The sequence below is a fragment of the Dermacentor variabilis genome, chromosome 2, assembly GCF_050947875.1.
Source record: "Dermacentor variabilis isolate Ectoservices chromosome 2, ASM5094787v1, whole genome shotgun sequence".
Classification (NCBI taxonomy): domain Eukaryota; kingdom Metazoa; phylum Arthropoda; class Arachnida; order Ixodida; family Ixodidae; genus Dermacentor; species Dermacentor variabilis.
In genome coordinates, this window is record NC_134569.1 from 95,739,998 (window position 1) to 95,767,270 (window position 27,273).

At 41.6% G+C, this 27,273-nt stretch overlaps 1 protein-coding gene across 1 annotated transcript in view; it reads right to left on the reverse strand.

Annotated features, from left to right (window-relative positions):
- The window catches only part of LOC142572335 (uncharacterized), a 46,402-nt gene extending 21,398 nt beyond the window's left edge, over positions 1 to 25,004 (reverse strand). Inside the window, exons 1-10 of the mRNA XM_075681359.1 lie at positions 24,672 to 25,004; positions 22,544 to 22,647; positions 22,323 to 22,421; positions 20,760 to 20,858; positions 19,916 to 20,020; positions 18,697 to 18,795; positions 13,540 to 13,641; positions 12,194 to 12,292; positions 5,703 to 5,801; positions 2,841 to 2,939 (exon numbers count right to left, since the gene is read on the reverse strand). Coding sequence (XP_075537474.1) covers positions 2,841 to 2,939; positions 5,703 to 5,801; positions 12,194 to 12,292; positions 13,540 to 13,641; positions 18,697 to 18,795; positions 19,916 to 20,020; positions 20,760 to 20,858; positions 22,323 to 22,421; positions 22,544 to 22,647; positions 24,672 to 24,786 — 1,020 coding nt within the window. The 5' untranslated portion in view covers positions 24,787 to 25,004. The remainder of the gene's footprint in view (positions 1 to 2,840; positions 2,940 to 5,702; positions 5,802 to 12,193; positions 12,293 to 13,539; positions 13,642 to 18,696; positions 18,796 to 19,915; positions 20,021 to 20,759; positions 20,859 to 22,322; positions 22,422 to 22,543; positions 22,648 to 24,671) is intronic.
- Between the last annotated feature and the right edge of the window lie 2,269 nt (positions 25,005 to 27,273).

Consider the following 27,273-nt stretch of genomic DNA (forward strand, 5'->3'; position numbering starts at 1 on the left):
TTGCCAGTTCACTCAATGGCATGTCGCCTTTTCTATGACATCATTTTTTCCAATTAAGTTATTACACACATTCTAAAAAAATAAAATAAAGCAAGGCAAAATAAAAAGTAATTTTTAAGTTCACCTATATAAACCAGTTTCCTTGTACCCCTTTTACTGACTGCTTTGGGTGAAATGCAAGGGCACTGCTTTTTACTATGGAAATAATTTAAAAAATGGGGAAGGAGAGGAGTGCCTCATTGCCCAAACTATCCGATACCACAATGGTTTTCCTAAACACACAGCAAAAAGATGCTAGACATAATTTTTAAATTGCTAACTCTTACACTGACATGCATCTGAATGATGTAAATGCTAACTGAGAGAACAGAGCGATTGTAAGTACATATAACAAAGAATGAGTTGCCTGCACCTGGTTCATATGCATTGCATCAGAGATTTGCAATAGTTCACAGCAACTCCATGCCAGCCACACTATGTCAGACAGCTTAGAGCCATCATATTATGGCAGTTCTGCACATTAACAATGTGGAGAAGGCACATTTAAATTGTTACAATCATAATATGAAGCAAAATGTTTTCACGGCAAAGCATAGGACATCTGACTATATTTTAGCTTAACCCTTTCTTGTCCTAATATTGTTTCTGAAGTAACAAAGGTATAGTCTACGCAACAGAATGAGAAAAAGAAGAAAATTCAGTGGCAATCTAGCGGTCAATGCGAGAGACATGCATTAGCATTACGTTGCACCTCTCTGAGGTCCTGGGTCCATGATTTAAACTGCATTCACCATATTGTAAAGTGTTGTTCAGGACCTCACAGATGTCCTGCCTCTTCGAGGAGCAAAACACTACTGACGGTGGTCTGGAGAAGACAATCGTCAGTTGCATCATCTATACATACATATACAAAGTTAAACCTGAACATAATAAAGTCGGTAAAAGTGACAATTTTATTCGTTACAGTGAAATATTGTTATACTAAAAATTTGACCTTTTATGCAATAAGTATAGTCAGTGATGAATTTTTCTTACATGCAATGGGCTACAAAATTTTCTGAACTGTGAGGCAATCGGAAAAAGCAAATTTGAATAAGAAAAAAAGTCATCTTGTTCAATTTTAGAGTCAGTAATGAAAGACGTGGTTTCATGCCCTGTCAGTGACATCTTCACATCGGTGGTATGAGGTGAAGCCAACTATGCTTTTGCATCCACTCTGTCCCTGCAACGGATAGTGTCACCCGCAGCGGGACGACACTACAGTCGAACCCGGCTATATCAAACTCACGAAAAAACGCCTATCAGTATGATATAGAGCTCAATATAAGCCTGCTAAAGAATTGGACGTCATAAAAGCACATACCCTTTATAAAATCACTTTATTAATGAAACTAGCTTAGTTTTGCACGAAATAGTCCTGTATTTCCTTCTGCTTGGGCAATCTCACTGCCTGCGACGCATGCACTTCGCCACGTCTAAAGAGTCGGAGCAGCTGAGGCCGCAACCTTCTATATTCACGCAGAAGCACCGGACTAGTGCGAGTGCACCTATCACCTCAGAGGCTGTAGGCAACAGACCGTCGTTGCTTTCCTCATTGTGCCCACTTTCACTTGTGCTCGGTACAATGTCGGCAATGTAGCCTTCGTTTTTCAGGCACTCCCGTGGTCACGACACCATCATCTGCACTCACAAACTCGTCGAACACTTCTGGAAATTGACAGCATGCTCCAAACCTCATCAACACCGGCAACGGCTTCGTCGCATTCATCAGAATTCACAGTCATCACCGAGTACGCGGAAGTCGGCACGTCTGAAGCAATTTCGGATGAACCACTTGTACACGGCCGTGCATACACGTCGGTCACTATGGGCACCAGGTCATGAGTTTGGCCGCTTTAGCCCTAATCTCCCCTTTATTCTTCAAGATTGTGCTGAGAGGGCTCCTCGATATCTTGCACGCTGCGGGGTCATCTGACTTCTCACTGCGTTCAACCCAATTTATGATTTCAAGCTTCATGAGGAAAGGCGAATTTTGCTGCTTCATCACGGCAACACTGCGGGAGACAGCCCACAAGATGCAAACACAATGAACCAGAAAAGCAGCAAGACAATTCGCACTTGCACCATCTTGCATGATGAGGGCACAAGAGCCTCTGATTGGTTGTCTGAGCAAGCACTGCGGGTGGGACAGGATCATTTTTTGTGGGGGGGTATCGACGGCTCGCCCGAGGCAGCACGACATCAGTGCGATCACGGTAGAAAGAACGGTTGGATGGAGCCGCGCCGCCGGGTTTCCCCACTACCACGAGGGAAAGCTAACTTCTGGGAGCACGTTTCCGCCGCTTGACGTTCGATATATCAGGAATTGCTGCTATTTTTGTTCAATGTAAGCATAATTTTTGCTATATACCGCGTTCAGAAATTGTTCGATATATAGAATAATTCGATGTAAACGGGTTCGATATAGTCAGGTTCAACTGTATAATGAAAAGCACCAGCAGCACAGAGCGAATGCTTCGCCTGCCTCTCGCTTCAATGCGTATCTAAAACTCTAGATTACACAACCTTCAGTATTAAATGCGTGGGAGGACAGCGCACAAGATCCCACACCGTCTCAGTATGCCCATTCTTTGCACACGCTGCAGATTACCGCTGAAACATGGCGCGCAAGCTACGTATGTGCTCAGCTGCACATACAACACAGAAGGTAACACACAAGGCATCCTTTTTCTCAATAATTTCTCGAGACATTCTTACTGGTCATCAGCATCACTGCAAGGTGCAGGTATGGAAATAAGGTGCCTACTTTCCATTTCAGAAAGTGTCGGACTGGAACTCACATTGTTGGTTGCATTTACCAGTGCGCCTTTCTTCACCAGTAAGTCGACCATGTTGGCACGGCAACCCAGAACGGCTAGGTGCAAAGGCATGTTACCATGCTGAAATGCGAGGGCATGGGACAGCAGGTCAACATGTCATGGTCACTAATCCAGACTACTCATATCTAGTATCTGATATATGACAAAAAGCACGAAGCTATAAGGAGGTATGGGACGAAAAATATAAACATTATATACAGCCAAATGCCTCTGCTACAAGATGCCCTGTTTAATTGAAGGTTCGTTATGGTTTGGCTGAATTCCGATCTTTTATAAGTATTGTGAACGCCTCTACAACAAATACCACTACAACGAATTCGTCTGTACAACGAAGGAATCATGCATACGCAACGGCTGAATTCTTTCTTTACAATGGACGCCACGTACCAGTGCTGTTACTGCTCTCCACAAACGCAACTGAGCTGTGCTCTGCACTAGTGCCAACACAGCGCTAGCGACCCACAGCATGCTGATATCAGGGAGTGTTACGGTCCTGCTGCATGCAGTGCTCCAGGAATCATTAAACTCGTTAGCTGCTTGTTGTAACACAGTAGTGAGTGTGATGGCTGACGAATACATTGCATTTGATGACAATGTGAAAATGTACTCGGAACTGATGACCTGCAATGTCGTCAAAGCCATTTAGGGCCCGAAGGACACGAATGTCAACGAAGCCAACAGTGATGAAGAGCCTGTAAAAGCGAAGTGATAGCGGCAAAGGAACTGAGAGCATCATTTGACGATCTGCAGCTTTGGCTTGCATCGCTCCAGCGTTTCGCCATTGAGGATGGTGTGTACCTTGGATTAGTAAGTTTGGCTGTAGTCGCACATTGCATGAGATAAAGCGCACACAAAAAAAATTTGCGACTTAGTTCACTATATCTCCCTTGAACTCATGTTAAATAGTGATTTTTGTCTTGTTGAACGTGCTGAGCATGCTTCATTGTGAGCCGTACAGTGCGCCAGCTTTTCAACGAAGTTCCCTGTATAATGAAGAATAGGACTTCCTTATGAAGGCATTTGACTGTATCATACATAAAGACATCAAAACTAGTTTGTTTATAATTCACACTGTTTTTGTACAGTGCAAAGAGTGCACAGACTTGGAAAAGAAACAAAACACAGCATATGCACTGTATGCTTCTCCGCATAAATATGCTGTTTGCACTACACAAAACAATATAAAGACAGTAATTTCTATTAGCACAAGCTCCAACCTTTCCTTCAATGTTTTACTCCTTACCGTGAAACTATGTAATCTATGCATTAAATTGCTGTTTGTTTTAGGCTCCGAATGTTTTAATAGGCATGGCTTTAAGTATGGCCATTTGTCCATTGTAGTTCTGGTACATAACATACCAATTAAATAAAGCTCTAAGGTTACTTGCAGCAAAAAAGTTAAATTATTATTTTCAACTGAAGCTTCTGTTGGTCCCATATATCACTAAAATGTACAAGTGAAACAATTATTTCAGTTTTAGTGGTGCCTACATGTGGAGACAATGGATGAGATGTACACAGTGGTCCTTTATGAAAGAGAACACGCAAGCGTATGGACTGCGCTCTGTGGAGGCTGCTTAGGGAGCCAGCACGAGGCAGCAAGAGGAAGCACGTCTGCTTGTGGCATCATCTATTGGCGGCCAGAATAACCAGACACGGCTGATAGGCAAGAGCCTGCTGGACTCTCTCCCACGCCACACGGATAGGCAAGGGGCGAGGCCTGCAGCTCAGCACCTGCTGCTAGTAAACTGCACTCAGTATGCTAGCACATTGTAAACGTGGAAGTGCCCAGCACATGCCTGCTATTTAATAAGTACTCCCAGTGTACCCTTTGCAGTAGGCAGCTCTGGCTGCCTGTTTCCCTGTGTAGCATGAATAAACCTTACCCGATTCAGAGGAGTTTAGGAGAGAGTGATTCACTCGGGTCACACTTTGGTTGTGGCAATTAAACCTAATTAATTTATTCACTAATTAAATAGGTGAATCATTTATATAATGGTGATGTTTGCTTAATTACATGACAAATTATGCTTAATTAAATGTATGATGAAGACATTTGTATAAGCAATTAATTCATAATTAATATTGCTTAATCAGGGTGAGCTAATTTCCAGCACCCTTAATTATTATTGATTAGGCTCCATTGATTTAACCTTAGTTACTCTTGATTAATCTAATAATTAACCGTAAATTAAGTTTAATTAGCCTCACTATTCTTAATTACCCTCAATTAATCATAGTTACACTTAACTAATTACTTTTATACCTCTTCAGTACTCACTATATATAGTCATAGTCATAAATCTCAGTAGTCATACGTAGTCATAAGGCATTCTCATATATACTTCCATAGGACCCCACGTATACCTATGCATGGAGTGCATCGTGTCACCCGTTGCAGACAGACAGACACACAGACAGATGGATGGACGGACATATTTCCGAGAGAAGTAGCCCTAGAATGCTTACGCATTAATGTGCACTGCAAGTACCTAATAACTACTGAGCATATGTTAGCACTTCCACGTCTCCTGTGTGCTCGCGTACCCAGCACGGTTTGCTAGCAGCAGATGCTGCACTGCAGGCCCCGCTCCTTGCTCAACAGTCATGCAGAGGGTTGTCCAGCTAATTCCAGCAGGCACGTGCCTATCGGCCATGCTTGGTTATCCTGGCTGCCAATAGATTACATCAAAAGCGACGTTCTTTGTCTTGCTGCCACTTGCTTGCGCTCTAAACAGCCACCGTCAAGCATAGGCCACATGCTCATGCATTCGCTTTCATAAAGGACCATTGTGTACCACCAAATGGAAGATGTGTACTCACCTTATCTTTGACAGTGAGTGAAGCTTTGAACTGCAACAATGTTTCTACCACATCAAGGTGACCCAATGAAGCTGCAATGTGAAGTGCAGTTCGGGCTTTCTGTAAATGCAAGAGAAGACAGAACTCAGAGCGACTTCTTATGTGAAAGTGGATAGTTCCACACTTCCAAACAGTCAAGGTCTTTGCTTGCTGGTACAGTAGACTTCGTTAATTTGACTATGCATAATTCGATTTTTCGGTTAATTCGATCTCGACCAGAGGTCCTGGCCAGTGCCCATACGTTTCTACAGGACCAACAGGACCAAACTTTTTTATTTTGATTGTGAAATTAGCCTTCGCCAGATCATTTGAACTTGGCTGGTCATCATGCACGAGCCCGACTCTATTGGTGACCACAGTTGGTGACACCACAAGCTGCAATGTCCGTCTTGGCTGTGCTTAGGGCATAGTGAATTCATCAAACAGACGCCACCTTCCACCAAAAACACCTATTTTCAGCCTGCCCCAGAAAGATTTTAAAGTGAGAATGGTAGCTCACAATGAATAATTACAGTATTCACCTGATTCTAATGTGCACTTTCTTTTCAAAAAATAAATTCACCTGAATATTGCTTGGGAAGTGCAATCTGATACAATACAAACCTGCATTCGTGATGTTCAAACACCAAAGCCAACTTTGCTATTGCCATCATAAGATGGTGACCATAGATGGCCACAAACCGTTTTTTCTCATAGCATGACGACGAATATACGCCACTTTCAGTTTGATTATGATAACACATTGAAACATTGTTATTTTACATGTTAAGCAGCAACAAAGCATGTCATGTGTTCTTGGCGTTCCAGAGAATACCACGCATTGCAGGATAACTCGCAAAGTGGTTAGTTTTGATGTGGGCCACAATCTTGCTTGTGATTGTCGTGGTGTTGTTTAATAAATGCAGACTATCAAATGCACTGTACGACTGTAAAAACAATGACATGTTGTGGTTCTAGACAGCAATGAAGTGCTGTCTGAAAATCATGATGATGGACATTAGGTAAACAAACTTCCATTCCGTGAAGGTAAAGTTTGCTGGGTTTGTCTTTTCCTTATTGCCAGAATCGGAGGCATGCTAAGTGTTCTTTTGTTAAAATATCTGGTGCACATTCAATTTCTACTTTGTATTTGGAGTTCTAATATCATTTCTATGTTAATTTTCTACTCTGAACCCATAAAAGGTAGTTGCGCATTTGATATAGGGGTGTTTTCAAAATTGGGACAAATACTGCTGGTGAATCAGTGGTGTGAATTAAATACAGCCAGTGCTCTGGCTATGTGCGACTCAGTCTGTGCAGCTCTTTAATGAATGTTTTTGACACCAACTTGGGTAACTAGGTATGTGCCACTCTACAATGACAAAAAAGATCCCTTAAATTTCTCCAATGCCAAGAGGAATCGAACCCACATTACAAAGGTTCCTCAAGGACAGCAACCCGATGCTTTAGCAGGTTGTGCCACAAGTTTATTGGGTATGTGCCACTTTTCAATTAATGTTTCGCCAACTTGGGTCACTGAGTACCGTATTTACTCGTATCTAACGTGCACTTTCCCCCCCATAAAATGGGTCTAAAAATTGTGTTTGCATTAGAATCGAGTACGACCCTGAATCTGTGTTACCATATCACCACCGGCATTTAAAAATGACCCCCTCACGCAGGCTTCGAGCCTAGCTGCCGTAGCTTCCTCCATGTGCTGTAGTATATGTGCTTGGGTTAGTCCACCGTCCGTCTTCCTGTTTTCTGTGTTTGCTTTATCAGCATGAAAGTGCCGAGTGCGAAGACATGTCGAGTGTTCATCACGATGCTGCAATTAAAAGGAAAGTGATCACATGTGCACAGACCAGTGGAAATTAGGCTGCATCGCGGGCGTCCGGAGTTCCCGAAACTTGCGTTAGGGACTGGCTCAAACAGGAGAGGCGTTCTACTCCGGTGGCCGCTATCTTGAAGGCTATCTGTGATGGAGGCAGTCTATGCATCTAGGCACACCGCGTTGTGTTCTCGTCGCTTAGTTCACGCTAAAGTGAGAGGCTGCACAAAGGTCAATTCGCTCGCTCCTGCTACTGCACTTTCTCACTTCTGCGTTCTGATAAAAAGTTTCAGCGGTCATTGCGTGAGACGTATTCATGTTTGCTTGTGTGTGTGTGACACCATGCTTGTTAATCTAGTTAGTAAGCGAATAATGTTTAAAAGTTTATACAGCCAATAAAACTACCATCCTTACTTTTCGTATAGCTGTCTACTAATCTGCTATCGCAATCGACGCTTCGCCTTTCGGGCGAAACTACCACTTTTTTTATTTATTGCAACTTTAGTGCACTGGAAGTAAATTTTTGTTTTTCCAAAGGAGAGAAAGTTGTATTTCTGTATGAAATAATGAAGTGCACGGTACTGTAAAGGACTTTTCTTTTCTAGGTCATGGCAAACAGGTGCACGTTACAAACGAGGGCGGTTTTTTTTCCCCTTCTTTTGGTCACGGAAAGTGAGTGCGCGTTACAGTTGAGGGCGCGTTAGAATCGGGTAAATACGGTGTGTGTCACTGAGTGTGCAGAAAGCAAGGGAACAATTCTCAGTGTTTGCAGTCACTGAAGTGCCATGCTTCTCATCTCAGAGGCCATGTGTGGACTTATAAGCAGCACCACTAGATGGCACAGCGTGTCCAGAAAGAAGAGCAGTTGCCACATGACATGTTTCCAAGCGTTCATATGCACCAGTGCAGCATGCATTTTGTAGGCTATGTGCAGGCATTGCGGCAACAGCACTAGATGGCATTGAGTGTTCTTCGGGAAGTGCAAAATAGGGATCCAGCTGCAGTACACAACTAATACATAACTCGTTTCGACGGAGGCAATACATTCTGTTGCTATATTGATTCAATGCTAGACGCAATACCGTCAACAGTCATCATGAGATGGGCGCTGCCAATTTGTTTTTTTACCTCTTGTTTAATTTGAGCCACCAGATAATTCTCAATTGATTTCGTCAGTCCTGTCAGGGTCAAATTAATGGAAGTTGACTGTAGAAGTCAAAGTAACGCAATACCAACAAGGTTGAGTGAGCAGATGGTTTCAGACAGGGAGGAATCAACTACAAAAACTTCATTTTTCATCATTGTGCACTGAGTAGTGTTAAGCAATGTATATATGTATCAAAACAGAGGTACAGTACGCTCACATTAAGACAAGCTCAAAGATGCTAATGAAAATCTGTACATCTTATCTGATTTTGCCTTAACAAAAATTATCCACAAACCTAAATATCTAACATCCATGGTACAGTCAAGTATCCATGCCACAAAACAATAAGTGAACCAGCATTAAAATTTAAAGGCAGATGTAAAAAGAGATTCTTATTGAATTTTTATGATACAAAGTGTTGTTTAATGCACTCTGAAGCAATTGAGTATTGTTGCTTGCTGGTGCTGTGTGAACTTGTGTACTATCACAAGAGCTGACATATAAGAAGCCTAGGTTGCTAAAAGATCCTTTGATGCCCTCATCATGGTAAAAAAAAATGCAGAAGTATTCATGGCATTATCAGCTGTATCATGTGTGGACCTTGAAGACCACCTCAATTATTGTTTCTAGCTACAGGTTTCCACGTCATCACCGACGTTGGCATAGCTGTTTTTACTGCAAAAGCACCATTTGCTTCTCATGCATCTAGCAAATTCCAGTCCCAAGTCTGCTGAGTAAAGGGGCTCTCAAACACTTTTCAAGCCAGTGTCTTTCTGTTGCAGGTTACATAGATGTATCACTACATTCCTGCCGATTTACCACCACTTACTCCTCTGTGACTGGTTAAAAACAAAGTTGCGTGTAACCACTGCACTGCAGCAAAACATGATAAATTAAGATGCAATTTTATTTTTGATTGCTTTACTTTTTATATTAACACAAACAGATTCAGTCGGAAAAGAAAATGCTACAAAACATGGTAGGAGGCACTGACTGTTCTTTCGCCTCTGGCCTCTGAACACAACAGCTTCTCTTCTCGCTTGTGTACCTGTGTGTGCAGACTTGCCGCCTAGTTGCCTCATTTTGCACCTTGCAATACACTCATGAGTGTTGTTGACGTGGTGCAGGTTTCTCACACCAGTGCATTGTTGTTTGCGGTGCCATAGTGAACTATACCTGACCTGAAGAAAAGAGATATTGCACAGTCCCAGGTTGCTCGACCATTAATGGAAAACATGAAATGTGCTAGAATGCACGAAGGTGTTTTTTTTACCGCGGTAACGGACGCTACTCAGCATACCAGAGTAACCGGAGTCCATGAACATATAGGCAACCATGGGGTGCAGACCTCCACTATGTAGGCACTTACCATTGGCTGCAAGGGGTTACACCAGTGGGTGAGCGAAATGAGCACAGACGATTGCAAAATTTGAGTTCAGGGAATGAAAGTTTTTTTCGTGTATTTTGAAATTTCTCGGTTGAATAACCTCGGACTACATACCCCTATCACTGCTTTATTCTTGCACTTATCTCTCCAACCGTCAACCTACATAACCTGCGAACAAAAAATGGTTGCTTGAAAAGTGTTAAAGGGCCCCTTTAAGGCCACTTGCCGGCATCAGTGGTGGATGTGGAAGTTTGGCTCAACCAAATGAACACTTCGTGCTAAGCAGACACTTCTTTCATTGGGTCTAATTGAAACCAACCAAATGTTCGCATTTTGTTCCCCACATGTTAAAATTATTTAATGGGAGTCTACAGTAATTAGTAAGCAATACATGCACCAAGCAACAATGCAACAACACACAAACTTAGTTAAGCAAGCAAAGCATGTAGGACCTTTACTTGAAAGTGACCTCTCGTTGAACATCACTTGTAGCATGCACTAACTTTGGCTACATCAGCAGAAGTGAGCATGAAAAAGGACAGTGTCGACCAAGTGTTGATGCTAAAGAAGACAACATCGACGTACATGGTTGTTCAACTGATTTGATGATTAAGTGTTGATTATATGTCTCTATTTTGTCTCTTTTTCATGTTTACTGTTCACTTCATTTATTTCATAACATATCCTATTTCACACACAATTACAATGATGCCCATCAGGTCTCCTTGGCCGTCACCCTACATAGGAGACGCTCATATTTTTCAGACATCTCGGCAGCCATGCGTCTGTCTTGGGCGACACTTTCCTGATAGGGCCCCCAAACATTGCTTGACGTCCTGCGGCTCTTGGCAGGGACAATACGAATCATGCATTTGGGCGAGACATTGAGTTGGATACATCGGAGATGATGGGCAAGTTGGATACGTCACACTGGCGATGCCAGAATCGTCCAAGATTTGCCCCTTCTATAGTTTGGAGTGTTGAACATGGTCCGCAGCAGCACAGCGATTAGCTGTTGCCACAGCACATGCACACAACCGCATGGCAAGCAAGTGTTTTTTCAGTTGGCAAAGGTGCAAACTGAGCATGCTCTCTTTACTCCATTCGAACTGTAGGCCAGCATGCTGCCAGCCAGCCAAGCTGACGCGCGACGCACTCTGGTCTAGCAGCTTCGATGTGAGATAAGACATTCGCTATTCGCGCGCCATCTGCACCAAAGCATGCCGAATGTGGCTAGTCATGCTGAATGCGCTAGGCACTAGACTTTATGAGTGTCTCCTTTTCGCCAGCATAGCGAAACTGTGCCGTTCAGTCATGCTATGCTGACACACACTCAAATACTGCACTGCACTAGAGCTTTGCCAATGCCAGCCACAGAGTAGATCAGTGGGGTCAGTGCGCTGCTTTCCTCTTCACACGCACTCAATGACAGCGTGCATGCACACTCAGATGTGATCCTCTGACCCAGCTCTACTCCAGTCCCGACCCTCCGAACTCTAGCATCGATGTGTGTGCCCTGCCTCCCACTGTGCACAGCAGTGAGAACACAGCAAGGCACCCTACTGAATTAGGGCACGACATCTAGCAGAGGGCATGACAGTTAAGTTAGATAGCACTTGGTGGCGGCACGGCAGTGGGCAACAGTGACTCAGAGACCTGCATCTTATCCTATTTACGGCTACTTGCATTTGTTTTTTATTTATTCTTAGTTGTTGACAATTGCTAAGTATTCTCAGAATGACGAGGTATGATTTAATACCATTGTCACGCTCATACAACATCCACAAGTCACTTAACCAACCGTTTCCTTCTAGAAATGGTTACAAGATACCCAGATCCCAGGTACACTAAGTTTCTTTGACCCGATAATGAGACCTTGTCTTCAAAAAATTGTAAGTGGTCCAAAAAGTTACAGCCTGATAATACAATGATCATAACACAACAATGATAGCCAGTGATAACACAGTGTCCATGTGCATTTACAGGGTGGTTAACAGAAATGTAACGCCACTATGTTACAGCTTACAAAAGAAAAAGTTGTTCCAGAGCAGCTCTGTCTATTAATCATAGAAATCCAGAAATCTGGAATGCCAGAATGTCACACTTACAGCATCAGTGATAGAGGCATCACAGCCATGTTCTAAAAGGATCTGCACAGCTGCCTGATGGCCATTCTGTGCTGCTAAGTGCAAAGGGGTGCTCCTCTCCTGCAAATAAAGAAAAGAAAGAAAAAACAGTTACTGTGTATTTAAACAGATAGGCAAGGCCTTTGGCACACTGCCTTTCTTGTTTCTGTATCCTTATAATACCTTTCAGAATATTTGTTGGTACAACCAGTGCATCTACACAGTCCATTTGTTGCCTGTTAAACAGCTCTTCATACTCATGGCTGAGTTTACTATCACTGGCTCATTAAGCATTCAGAACGGTGCAGTTCTGAAGAAACGCTGACCTACCAAAAAGCTTATTTAGAAGTAATGAGCGTGTAAAATCATAAGAAGTGAAAGGGAGTACATAGCACATTCAAACTTGATTCAAAAGTGATAGCACAACAATCATGCCAGCTCATTCGTGACATTTTCACTCAATGACACACACAAACAAGAGGTGGAGGGAGAAGAAAGCAGAAGTTTCAAGGTGAATTCAGGAAGAATGGAACTGTAAGGGCCTTTCAGAGTTTTGAGTGACAGGCAGGTACCACTCCAGAAGAAAGGCAAGGTGTATGAAATCACAAACAGTGATGTTATACATAGTCAATATGATAGTATCTACAAAGGCCAACATTCATCAATTTAATTTTGCTGATATGCATATGCTGAATTTGATGTATGCAGTGAAGAGGAACGATCAAGTTATAGGCACAGTTAACAAGGAAGACAGTGAAGCAAGCATGCAAGGAAGAAGACGAAGATTATGTAGCCGGTTGATGAGAAGGGATAAGAACCACATCGTCAAGAAGCCATACAGGACGATTTTAAAGCCATGATTATTGAGAAGGAATGGATAAACAACAAGCCCAGTTGTAATAAAGAACGTAGAAACGACAACACCATGTAACAATCGAGCACAGCTCTTAGATTAAGATGCGGTGTCACTTTTGCAAGCTGTTATGGTTCCTGGTTACTGGAACACTTTGGCTTGTGCCTTATACCCTGTCCTCACCTTTGTCCTTGCTGATCAGTTACTCATTAAAGCTGTGAACTATACAAATGGGCACTTTGCCAGTGAATGCCAATACCAACTTTGATTCTATGCTACCAACCACCCCTTACAATATCTGGTCCTAGAATGTGCAGCTCATGGAAAAAATCAAGACTATAGTTTCTCATCCACACAAATTGGAATACATGATGTGTTTTCACAACAACAAAATTGTAATAGGACTTTTAACACAAACTTCCGCCAATGGAAAAAGCAAAAGAGAGTGAGAGATTCCCTGAAACCATTGTCTCACATAGTTTGGGTCATCCATGTCCATCTTATTACTCCGCAGCAGTCGTTTCATCACAAGATGATGCCCTCGCTGTGCAGCATGGTGAAGTGCCGTGCACCCAGACTGTAGAAGAACATATAATGAAAACAAAGATAAAGAACAGCCCTTAATTAACATCTGGTATGTGCAATAAAAAAATCTAGCCAAGGCCTTTTCACAGTTCAAGACTTTGAAAGGCAGACATTGTTTTGACTTGTGAAGAAATGTAGCAAACGCAGCAGATGAAGACCAGTAGCCTACTTATAAGCAGTGAAGCTCTCTGAAAGCATTTGTCATGTGCATCATGAGCTTGCATAGGTAATGCTGGCAGCAGGATGCTACCTGCATTCGTGCTTTCGCAAGCAGTAACAATATGCAAGGTAGCATACTAGACACATTAAAGTATTCAGATTTCCTTATTCTTAAATACAAATCCAGAATAAATAACTGCAAAAGAACAGTCATTGCACAAACATAAGCCCAAAAGTCATGAAAAGGTAGAGAATGGGAAGACTGCATGTAACTACATGGAACTTCTTTCACCGTGTTGAGAAGATGCATTGCCATCTTAAATGGCAACACATGGGGTAAAAAGTAATTTTACATCATAGTAACTATCAACCAAGTACAATTCGCTAAAGCTTTACTAAACATTGATGTGAAAGATGGACGTAAAACTGCATAAGGCTGGGTACCACGTGAAAGGTCTGAATGCTATGACAGGCTTTTCAAGAGCAGCATACGCAAATGCATATGAGAACATGCACACGCTTTTCGCTTGTAGCCGGATTGAATCCATACACGGTGTTTTCGGTTAACAACCTCCTCTAAAAGAGTGATTCATGTGCAAATAGCAGCAAAGGTGCAAGAATCTCTGCGCCTTCTGGTAGATACAGCAAATTTCACGGCACCATCATACAGAAAGATATGGTGCATGGTGTCGTGTTTGTTACTGCAAACACGCTTATTCCAATCGAGAGTTTTGACTTTTTCCATTAGTGCATTTAAAATGTCTGATAATTTTTCTAGTATATATATATATATGTTGTGAATATGCCTGTGTATGCTTTGATTTACCAAGAAGTTTAGACATTTACATCTCTCCTCACACCGCATAGTTTGCCTATACTACTGTTTTCTTCGGTTATTGTCACTGTTTTTTAACAGTCCACCAATAGGGTGTGAAACAACATGATAGCAATAAAATTTTCTTAACTTCACGTTGCAGCTCAGCGGTTGCTGAGACAAAATTGCATGTTACGTTTAGAAAACAGTAGTGAAAAGAGCAGTTCACCGGGCTAAAATTACAACTGGTACCAGCCGACAAGAATCATGGGCACATTAAAGCAAATAAAGACATTAAAAAAATATACTGTACAACTTTCTACAACAAAGACTAGGCATCCACACAATGAACACGTGGTTGCTAGCAAACCACACACTTCACGCAAAATTGAAAACGTCATGTTGCTTTAAATAAAAGAGTGTAAATATAAATCTGCAGTTGAAATAAAGTGCTACTATAAGAGCATACATGCGTAACCACTCTCAGCGCACCATAGCAGAAGTACATCGAATATGCTGCAGAGCGCATCTCTGCCCGAATCCAGTTCGCTCACAGCACCCTCACACAATTTTTCGTCATGCGGCCCCTCAGCGGGGAGCTCCATCTGGCTCACTCAACTTTATTCTAATATGCTCTACTCAGTGGTCAGAGCGATGCCCCGCACGTGTTATCAATGGGGATCAGCTGGCTATGGACAATACATAACGGTGGCATAGAATAGAGCGGACGACATCGCTACAAAATAGCTGCTCCTATCTCGACCATTATCTTGCTGTCACTACAGATAGCTGAAAGTACAGTGAATGCATGCAGTGAATCATCATCAGTGACTACTAGATCGACTAAGCTTCCCAAGTTTCGTTTTCGACCAGGTTCCAGCAAAATGGCCAACAACCATGCAGGCGACATATAAAATGAAAATATTGCTATTTCTGCGCAACTCAGTTTGCACACAGTTGTGGAGTTGAAGTTCAAATTATCACATAACGTACTTTAAAGTGCCTGAAATTTCTGTCTTCCATACACATGAACTCTTTCGTTACCGCAAGAAATGTGCTCATTATCGGTGCTTTTATGTTTTAACATTTTATTTCAAGATGTAGTAGTTGCAATGTATACCGCGATACATAAAATTACAGCCTGACCACTGTTGTGTTGAATGGTTTTCTAGCAGTAATAGTTACTCAGACAAATTTGGGAACTCTTATGTGAAACTTCGAAGAAGCAGGTCAAGAAAAATTTATTGAAAGTAATAATTTGCAATTTTTGCAATTTGCAGTATTAAGAGTAAAAAAAATCTGAAATATACAAAATATGCATCTGGTTCCTATTTCCCAGTTTTTGTAACTCAGATCATGTAAAAAAATTATTATGAAAATTTGTTTGTGTGAATACTAGCAATAGTGATGCCCATGCTATGTGGGAAAGCAGTAGGTTCGCAAATGTGAAAATGGGTAAGTTCACATTGTACAGGGAGCATTTGTTTTTACTAACTGCAGTAGGCACATGGTTTCTGTTTTACTGCATTCTTTAGGCTTGCCAAGCAACCGTTATCAAGTCAGGGAGCAATCAGAAGCCTGCTCATAGTTGATTATTTCGTTCACTCAGCTTTTCTGGGCAAGCAAAGTGGTCTGGTGTGCATTCAGCTGGCGTTGAATCCTCCACATGCATTGTTCAGTTCCTGTTCAGTGCTGTACAGTAATGTGGAATATTGCACAATATTGTACAGTAACGAATAAGGGCACTTCGACAGGTGCTGTTCAAGATGTAAGAGCTTACACAGTTAGTCAAGCTTTGGTTGAAAGTTGCTCTGTAATCGACTGCATGCGCTTGTGCGAGTGAAAACCCTACACGACAGGACAGACTGCTCGTAATAATTTGTGCATATGCTGTTGATGCACTCATGAATAAGAGAAACCCACGGGGTGTAATAGAGTTGCACTTGACATTACTCGAACACAGTAATGAAAATAACATGCACTCATGAGCACCTACTGTTGTTTGAGACATCATTAAAACAGCCTGTACATCTCATCAGAAAAATGACAACCCGATAGAAGCTTCTGTGTCTCTGCTGCTGCTAACATATAAAACAATCTTGCTGAATCGACCGAAGAGCGAATTTTCGAGTCTTTTTATTGAAGAACTGCTAGGAGTATAGGAGGCTAATCTCGATGATGCCTAAAGGTTTTATTTTTCCAGCCTCCCCAATCTGCCAAAAGTTAGCTAAAGTTCAAACGTCATTTCTGCGGGTGCATGATGTTGCTAGTAGAATTCGAACAGAAACATATAACGGTGCATAAAAAAATCGATAAATTTCTACAGGTGTGGTAATAAAAGAGTTAGAGGGCCTCTCACCAGGTTTGATCATTTTAAACAGCATTTTAAACAGACAAGCACAATGCATACTTCACATGCTGACGGTCGTGTTTGCAAAGTATTACAGCGCTGAGCACTGAAAGAACAGCTAAAATTTCAAACAAAACTCCAGACGTCCGCTCTCTCTCGAGGAAGCGACGTTCCCAGCCAGAAAGCGGCAGTAACACAAACGAACTCATCATGACATGTTATTTTGGCAAATTGCCCAATTTGGAACTTGCAACGTCACCACTGGAAATATGCCACGCAGCAAAAAAAGAAGTGAGGAAAAAAAAAGAAAAAGGAGGCAGCGCTCATCACATGAACCCAATGCGGTCCTTCGGCTCCGGTATGGCAGAAGGAGGTGAAGGAATGTCGCTTACAGACATCCCACTTGGCAGAGAGAGTGAGTCTCTGTTGGCAGTCAGTACGGTAACAGGTCATTAAATTTCTTCTATACCCTCCAATAAGAAACCCCTTTGAAAAATAATTTCCGTAGACAACGTTTTACAACTTCCAGTGTATAACTCAAATTTGTAATGGGGCATGGTGAGATGTCCTTTAACTTCCATGGGGGTAGGGGCAGTGAAGGGGAGATGTCTGAATAATCAAGCACATCTGTATTATCAGCCAGCAACTTTAGTTACTCATAATCCTTTCATTTTGGTAAAGTACTTATTGCATCAGATGGTACAGAGGTTGACCACTCATCGGTAGGCCTGAAGACACCACAATCTTCTGATAACACTAGCCCACTAGCATTGCAACCACCTTATTATTTCGCCACGAGATGCTGTCATTCCATTTTTATGCATACCTCATTTACTTGCAACGTTCAACAAGGTAAAATTCACTAATTACAGATGAAGAACAAGAGGCATATTGATCGAGGAATAACAAAAGAAACAATGAAAAGTAATGAGCACCTCAGCAGACAGTAATTTTGACACAATAATACTCATTGACAATAATACGAGAAAAAAAGAAATTGAGGGAATTAAAACAAAAGCAAAACATTTACCTTCATGCAAATCAAGTGGTGTAGCTATGTCTCCGTGTCTACAACAAAGGTGAGAAAAACAGAAAAACAAAATTCAGAAAATATGTGAAAGAAAACAATGTGAATGCAGGTAAAGCACAAGTACCATATTTTCTTGAATTTAAGGACTTAAACATACCACGAAATTGTGGTAGAATTGTTGTAGAAATTGTTGTAGCCAATAAAATAATACAATTATGGGGAGTTCTAGAAATAGCACACCAAGGCATCTCTGCACATCTATAGCCACACGCCCTGCTTGCAATCTTTAGTATTCCTTTTGCGTTCTTCTCCAGTTGCAAGGGCATGCAAAAAAACGGATGCTTAGAGTAGAACATTATGGTAGTCAAATTTCATTGCAACAAAGTCGCATCTGACACTAACCACCTTTGTTTTGTCCAATAATTGTTATAGGCATATAACTTGCTACACGCTGATATTGGCAGCAAACATTCTCACTTCTATTACATCTGATAATTCCTGATATTCATGGTATATCCACATTTGACTGGATTTGCAAAAACAGGAGTGTATCTACAGATGAACAAATTTGAAGAAATGTGTGCAAAGTGACCGTGAAAATACCAGAAGCATCCAAATACAAGTAAAAATTTTTCGATACTGCAGAATGATCAAGGTAATATGTTTCTGCTGCAAACCACTAAATGGTTCGTACCTTGTCTTTGATGTTGGGGTCAGCTTTGTACTGTAGCAGTTTCTCTACAATTTCCATGCAGTTGTTGATGGCCGCAATATGCAGAGCAGTTTGACCATTCTGTTGCCAAAAGAAATATTGTAATCAGCAATAACACACTATGAAAATTGCACACATTATGAAAGGGTGCACCAACACCAATATTCTAGCTCTTGTTTATACTGATTAGTATTACACAAATGTCCTAGTCACAGATCACAATGTGAAATTGCTGCACACACTCGAGATTTAATTTTTTTTTTCCACCTTTTGCTACTTTTGCATCCACAAGATTTGATTAATGTTTTTAGAAGCCCAGCACCAGTCCAGGCAGAAGCCAACAAAGAGGCATCTGCACCTAATGGTCTTAAGAAATGGAGATATCTCACTCTGCTCTTCCTAGTGCTTCCTAAGCCACAGTGCTTGCATCTTTTGCAGCTGCAGCACATTAATGTAACTAACCTTGTGCATCTCACAAGATTTCTGCATGTTTTTTTTTTCTTTTCTGACATAATGCTGGCCATGCCGGGCTTGACATTATCAGATGATACCATGTTGCAATAACTCTTGTTATGCATCAAGTTCTGTGCGTCAGTGCCTTTGGCATAGTTGTGCCTGAAAGTGATTTAAAGTGTTTTGTTCTGAAGGTTGAAACACAATTATGTTGCCTGTACCCATAAATTGAAACTGGAAACACTTTTTCAGAGTATTGAGCAAGATAGTTTAGTAGGTACAGAGCATCATCGTGCAAACATTGTTTTACTTTTTGCCAGTGACTGTTCTTCCCCAGATTATCAAATTATTGCTTAGCAGAAGACATGCGCACTGTACTGAAAGTTTCTTGAATGTTGCCTCTGATTCTGGAGTGAAAGTCTTGTCTAATCAGATTGCGCCTGGCAAACAATATAGTTGTGCCCTGCAATTTACCTTCCTGTAATCTTGAGTAGTAACAAAGCAGGAAATTTCTGTGATGCTACAAAACCCAACATACATTTCAGCAGTACTGTTAAAAAAATGTCTTTACTCTAGCACCCATTTGCTTATTAATGATCAAGCAGTGATGGCCAGGCATCTATTACAGTGCAGGCATATGCAAGAAAAACCATGTCAATGTAACATGGTTTTGATATAACTGAGTTATTACACTGTTCACACCATGTGAAAAGCCCAGTAATGCTCTACAAAGTCAAGAAAACCTGACCTTGTCAATGGCGCTGACTTTGATGGTCTCTGTAGAGTCCAGCATGAATGCAATGACTTCATGATGATTATTCTGTGCAGCACAATGCAGTGCAGTTTGACCTTGCTGCATGTTAAGGCAAAAGAGCGATAACCATGATGTCATGCTTAGCACACAGCACTTGTATTTGCAGACTTGCTTTCAGTCCAACAATTTCCAAGCAATAAAGAATAAAATAATTAAGCATTCACATAACGTTTTTAAATACAGATGTGTATTATTGCTGTTTACATTGTGACAGCAGAACCGCAGAAGTTGTCACGAGAGCTTGAAAGCTAGTAAAAAAAAAAAGCAATCTAATAGTGATCTCATGCTCTAGAAAGCTTCAAAATAAACAATTAATGAAGGAAGTAATGCTATTATTCAGTGATGTGTATCAAGGAACACACTTTGACGGGCTGTGCTTCCAAACTTTAATATGTATCTGCAGTGCACTTTAGCATAATTTATCCAGTGCACAACTGCATTAATTCGCTTAAGAAAACGAAGCAGGCAAAGGTGGCACAATAGTTCAGCAGCCTGAAATTTTCTCCACCGAAACTTTCAAACACAAATGTTTCACAATTTAACTTTCCTGAAGACACTATAGTACAGCAAAAGCAAAATGCAAACTTTTCCAGTGAAACTAATTTAAATAATCGGAATGCTCAGCCCATGTGTTGACATAGAAAGGTGATCCACAAAAGGCATTTACACCATCAGTTGTGCTGAAAAAATTGTGCCTTCAGACTGCACTTATCGAACAACACACATCTACTCAGTTTTTCAGCCATGAAGAAGACAGTCAGGCGACCAAATTACTTACACGGTTAACTGCTCGGCAGCTGGCCCCGCTTTCAACGAGCAGCTGAACAGCACCACAATGTCCAAACCACGCTGCCATCAGCAGTGGCCGCATCCCATACTGCAATGACATTTCCCAGTAGCTCATTAACGCAATGAGTATTCACAGTCTAAAGGGACTACATTTAGGGAACAGAAGGATGTAGCGGTAGCACTCATACTGCTATGCCTGAAAACAAATTTTAGGCAGCCACTAATGATACAACTACAGACAATAGTTCAATGAGCTATTTATTAAGAACAACTTCGGCAAGTAAGGAGCTGGGCAAAAGTTGTCCGAATATCAAACGACCATCCTAAACTCTCCCTTGCATACTTCATCGTTAAGATGGCAAAGTAGTCTGGTTCAATGCTTGAACCCTGCTCAAAAGCTGTACCATTAAGATATATTGATTAAGCTTATAGCTGGCAACTGGCCACCAAGTGAACTCCATTTACAAATGCTTCATGGATACTTACTAGCGCTTGTTTGCATGTGTTCATGCCATCAATAGAAATTTTAGTCCAAACACAACAACAGTACTTGCTATCTAAGCAGAGCAGACTGCCTTGATATATACAGCTTGACTGGAAACTTCTAGAAATTCAACAGCGCATTTCTGAAAGTTCCATTTACTGGATAAAATGGCTGTTCCTTTAGTGATAAAACAAGAAAACAAGTAGCATAAGCAGCCCTCGAAGCAAATTGTGACCATACATTATGACATATTATGACCCATTAATTGCTTTCAGGCTCATCTTCTTGGCACATGGTGTGTGACGGCCCAGAGGTCTCTCTCCTCCACACCTTCTAACTCGCTCAAACATCCTATTCTCCCTTCCCTACACCTGGGAAAGCTGGATCGTGCCACTGCAAGAGCTATGCTCTACACTACGGCCTATGCTGGTCACCCACATAAGAGGTCACTGGGTCCAGACAAATGGCCTCAGCATCAATGCCAAGGTCTCAGCTAGACTCCAATACTGAGGACTCAGATTCTAAGAAATAAAGTTTCTTTCTCTCTCTCTCTTTATGAATGCCTTTTTCTGAATCAATGCATGTATGTCTCAATGCAACCAGGTCCATTGCAATCAGGTTCATTGCACCTAATCTTACTTCTCTGAAGAAACTGATTTGGCTCCCCGTTTGTAGCATACTTTTCCTTTGTATGACGAGACCTCTGAATCTTTTTAGTATTCTTTTGTATCTACTATGACCTGCTGCTATTTCTTTTTCTGTTCCTACTTCTGTACTCTACTGCGTGTCATTGTTTTACATTAATCTTTGTAATCTGTCATCTTGTTTCTATTTTCCTCTTCACTTCCCCTTTTATCTTCAATTTCTGTTTCTATCCCCTCTTTCCTGAAGAGTAGGCATGCATTTGCCCTTCTCAGTTACAGATCGCTTCTTTCCTTCTTTTTTTCTCTGTCAATTTTATACGTATTCAAACTGAACAATACTAATAATCAAGAGTTGAGTCCCAATGGTTGCAGTTGTCTGCAAAATGCAAAAAATTTAAAATCAAGTGCAAGAACATTCATTTACCTTGTCTGTCACCTCCACATCACATTTTGCCTGGATGAGGACTGCCATTGCGTCAAGGTGGCCATGAGCTGCAGCCCAATGCAGTGGTACCCTCTCCATCTAAGGAGGCAGCAAAGGGTTGTAGAACTATGAATTTTACAAAACATTCTGACTGGTGCTTTCAGACTATCTCAAAAGCTCTGCAGCAATGTGAAACCTGCAGTATGCTGGAAAGCACTTACATGTGTTCTTGCGTTGGCATCCACTTTCGATTCAATAAGGTGCTTAAGAGTTGCAACATCATTCTTGATTGCAGCCTCATGGAGTAACAATTCATTTTTAATGCCTGCAAGTAACAGAAAAGAGCTTTTGCAGTTCTCTCTCATGATTTAAACTATAAACTTGAGAAACAGGTTGTTTAACACAAGCGTAGTGAACCAAAAAATGGAATAAGAACAGCAAGAATAATCTGGTAGGTCAGGTGGCCAACAACACATTCACAGATTAACGGTATAGTTGTACAAATGGGCAATGATTGTTTAAGTCCTAAACTATCAATACTGAGATAGACTCATCAAGCACTCTGTACAAACATTGTCAGACATGTCTATCCATGTTGCAATTGCTTTTGCTTGCCAGACTGCACTCATCAACAGATTCCAAGTCATGCAGATGGGTTTGCTTTCTCAAACATTTTTCAATGGCTCATATTGCTTTGACTATCATGCTGCAGATGAACATACTGACATCTACACATGCAAGAATGGAAAGCCTCTTATACATAACATTATTTATAGCTATTTTGTGTGACTATAAAGGATAAACCATACCTGCCATGTACTTTTCAAGCCAGGGTATTTATGTGTACAAGTGTGTGTATGAGCCAATGTAGGCAAACGCAGAACTCTGAAGCATGATGGGCTTTCCAGAGCATTTTAGAGCAACCTAAGTGTTGTACATAACAGAAAAACAATTGGATTATCTACCAGTGATGACTTAACTATGTTGCGCATGGCCCAGCCATAAAATGTTTCCTGCTTGAAAAGAATAGAGGTATGATTCTTAGAATGCAGTCAACAAACAAATGGGGTGCAAGGTGACATATGAAGAAGAAATTGCAGTGCAATGATTGGATGTTTAGAACACACGGCTGACATAGCTGTGTCACCCATGTGACATCAGTGATGCCAGTTCCTTTGCAGGTTCTAACATAAAGACACCAAAATGCTTAGCCAAAAGCACTTTCACATTATGATACTACAGGACAGCAGACCAGACATAACAGAAATGTGAATGCAAGGAAGTCCGCCTCTGAGGCAGGAGCCCAAGAAAGAAATAGCAAAAGGCACATTTGCGGGTGGTACAGGGCTTGAAAAATGCTTTCGTACACACCTGCAAATGCAGAATACCCACTTGGAAGAATGAGAGCCTTAGATAGTCCATGCTGCACAAAATATTTGTCGTTGATTCGATCAACACTGCACTCTCAACGACACATGCTCCATCCATGAAATTATGAAAAACACCTAGGCAAGAAATGCTTCTAAGTCAAATTATGGTAGAATAAAAGGATGGAGTAATTTCGCACATCTTTTCCAGAAAGAACCAAAGGCGATAGATAGGCTAGCTACAAGTAATAACACTTGCCACCGTACCACAGTTCTTTTTTTTTTTTTAATTTGGCTAGCAATCCCGACGTTGCAGGTTCGACAACCCGCTGCAGCAGTGGTATTTCGATAGAGGCAAAATACAAACGCGCCCGCAATCCGACGCCAATGAGACGATGCGCGCTAATGCCAGTGCGGCTTTCTTCAGAACAAGGGTGTAGCTTAGATATGGGAATAAATTAATTGATGTAACGACATGCAAGAGGAGAATACCGGTGTTCAAGTCTTGCCTGAGTCGATGTAATAATCGTCGAAGTACAGCACACGTATGACGGGAAGAATAAATGCTTCCGTTCAGTCACGCACACCGCTACTTCCGTGGATTATTACACACCCAATAGCCGATAAAATACACAGAGTGGACATGAACACCTTGAATGCGCCGACTAGTATCTTACTCCATCAACACATAAAGTTAAACTCCCACTCATCATCAATCAACAAGTTGACTATCCAATGCGCGCACAACTCGGCCATCAGGATCTCGGAATTTGGAGCCAGCCTGCGACTTCTCAGTCCATAAAATACCCACTGAAAAGATCTAGGCTCTTGATCTTTTTCTCTGTCGAAAAACTGCATTTGCACATTGTTACGGCAACGAGCTGCGCGGCACAGGGGATCACACAACCGCTCGTATTGTTCGCGCGGTGCTGCGGGAAGCAATCGGATGCGCTACGAGATTGCAGGAGTGAATCGGGCGCACCTCTCGAAGTATGACTGAAGTTCAGTGGCACAAGATCGGTTTCGGGCACCCTGCTAGAAGCGACGGAGGTTCGTTTTGAGAGACGGCCGGACACGTCGGACGCCGAGGCATCCATGCTGGAAGCAGCACCCTCGACAAGGCGTGGCAAACGTTGACCGGCTAAAAACACCAAACACACAATTCGTTTAAGTTCAGCAGCATCGCAAAGCAGCTGAGCCTACGAGACGACGTCGACTGTGTACAGCAGCAACGACGACATTCTCAACACTCGTCAACTCTCCCGTAGTTCCCAAGTCCTCCGCTGTCGGGCCCGTCGGGAGCGTCGGGCTCCAACCCGTCCTAGGGATCCAAGTGCTAAACGACGCCAGTGGCGCTGACGGCGCTGCTCGTCATCCAGCGGGTCAATGCTCGCGCGCAGCATGAATGGCAGCTGGCAGCGTCCTGCTGCAGCCGCCGTAGCAGCACTGGGTTGCCAAATACTGGCGGAGCGCGCTGGGCAAGAGTTCAATGAATGTTCTTTGCTTGCAGTGAACCGACGTGCATCGTTACCGTTTCTCCATGCTACCATTCCATGTTACCGACGCTAGTTAAACCATTACTTAAGTTACTTGCTGCGTCTCCGGAGTTCGAAGAAGAGCGCTATCCCCAGACTGGGCAACTTTTTCGCCGTTATAAATAAAGAAATGAAGCTGAAATAAGTCTGCGGGTTCGTATTGTTTCGCGACATGTAGCATATATATATGGTTCAGTGTGGAACAATGACCACATTGAAAATGAACTCCTGATCACGCTCGTGAATGTTTCCATAATTCCTTAATTAACTGCGCATATATAAATGTCCTTGCACTTCCGATGAAAACCAAATTGGACTTGATGTTCCTTATTTTTTTGGGGGGACAGCTGTTGAGCGAGTGTTATAGAATAATTACGAAACTTTGCAGGGATATATGAAGAACATTATGTGTGATGCAGGCGTAAATATGAGAACTTGAGGGGAAATTTTGGAAGTAGAAACTGTTAAAGTTTCGCTATTCGCAAATAACATTAGTATAAAAAATTACTGTAAGAAAACCAAAAGTTCCTTTGAAGTGATACTTCGAAATGTGTTTAGAGGGGTGTACACATATTAAATACAATTTCGGGAGTTTCAATAGAATATTCTGAAAGTCACAAGAAATTATTGATGTGGCTAAAACAAAAGCAAATGAAAACTAAAAGTAGGATCAGAATGAAGTAATGTAGAGGTATGTCTGACATTGCACACACACACACACACACGCACGCACGCACGCACACACACACACACACACACACACACACACACGCACACACACATAAGCAAGAAGAAAAGTAGTTAACCGAGGGGCCCGAGTCTTATTAAGCATATCATAAGAAAGCAACAAACATATTGACACCAAGGACAACATAGGGGAAATTACTTGTACTTACTAAATGAATTAAATAAATGATAAATTAATGGAAATGAAAGTGGATGAAAAGATAACTTGTCGCAGGTGGGGAACGATCTCATATCTTCGCATTACGTGTACGACGCGCCGCCGTTTTCCCATCCACTTTCTTGGGTGTTTTTGTTTCCTACTAGAACCCTGGGAGTGTTATCAGTACCAAGTGCATTTTCTACAATCTCCGATACTCCAGAAAAAAAAAAACATTGTATTTAAATCCTCAATGGGGAATTACTGATTAAAGCGAATTTTTCATCAAAAAAATTCTGATATAGTGAGGGCGCTTCGAAATTTGAGCACAGAAGTGAAACTATTTCGTGCACAATAATTCATAAGAAAATTATTGCTTTGGTTTATTAGTGTAAAACTTGCTTTCTGTAATACGAGAACAGCGATCTTTCATTACTATTGTTTATTGCTTTTTGTTTCAATCTGCAGCACTTTAGCTAAGGGAACTTATCGTAAATTTCAGCCATTATTAACCTATTTCTATAAAGAAACACAGTGAACTCTCACTTCACTCAACTTCAAGAGACCACAAGGAAATAGTTCACTCAACTGAAAGTTCACTAAACTGAATATTCACTAGAATATGGAACAGCATAGGACACAGCAGATATCGAGTCAAAAGTGTGAAGTGCAATTTATGGAGTTATGTACATCAATATATATGAAGGACATAACAGTTACATTGCTGCCTATCTCATATTGAAAAAAAAAATCTGTAATTTTCATTTGCACTTACGCTCTTAAAGCGCAAGAAGCAACAGAGCTGTCCAGAGAGTCTATGTTTTTGTGCACTTCCTCTGGCACAACCTGTTGCTAATACACGAAGTCTCGCAACTTTACAAGGCATCCTACAGCTTCGGCTAGAGTTAAATGATTTGAATCTGCCTCTGCCATTGCATCTTCTTCGTCGCACTCTTCTTCTTCGGGACAAACAGTGGAAACAATTTACAGATCTCATAGTCCAGCACCGGTAACGAGCTCACTGTCACACTGTACATAGTCTTCTAATGAAGCATTGCTTCGAAGTGTTGTCAGGGTCCACGGATCAAGTTCATTCAACTGAAATATTCGCCATTCAGAAATTCATTTAACTGAAAGATTTTTGCATAGAGTGCATAAGAAAACCG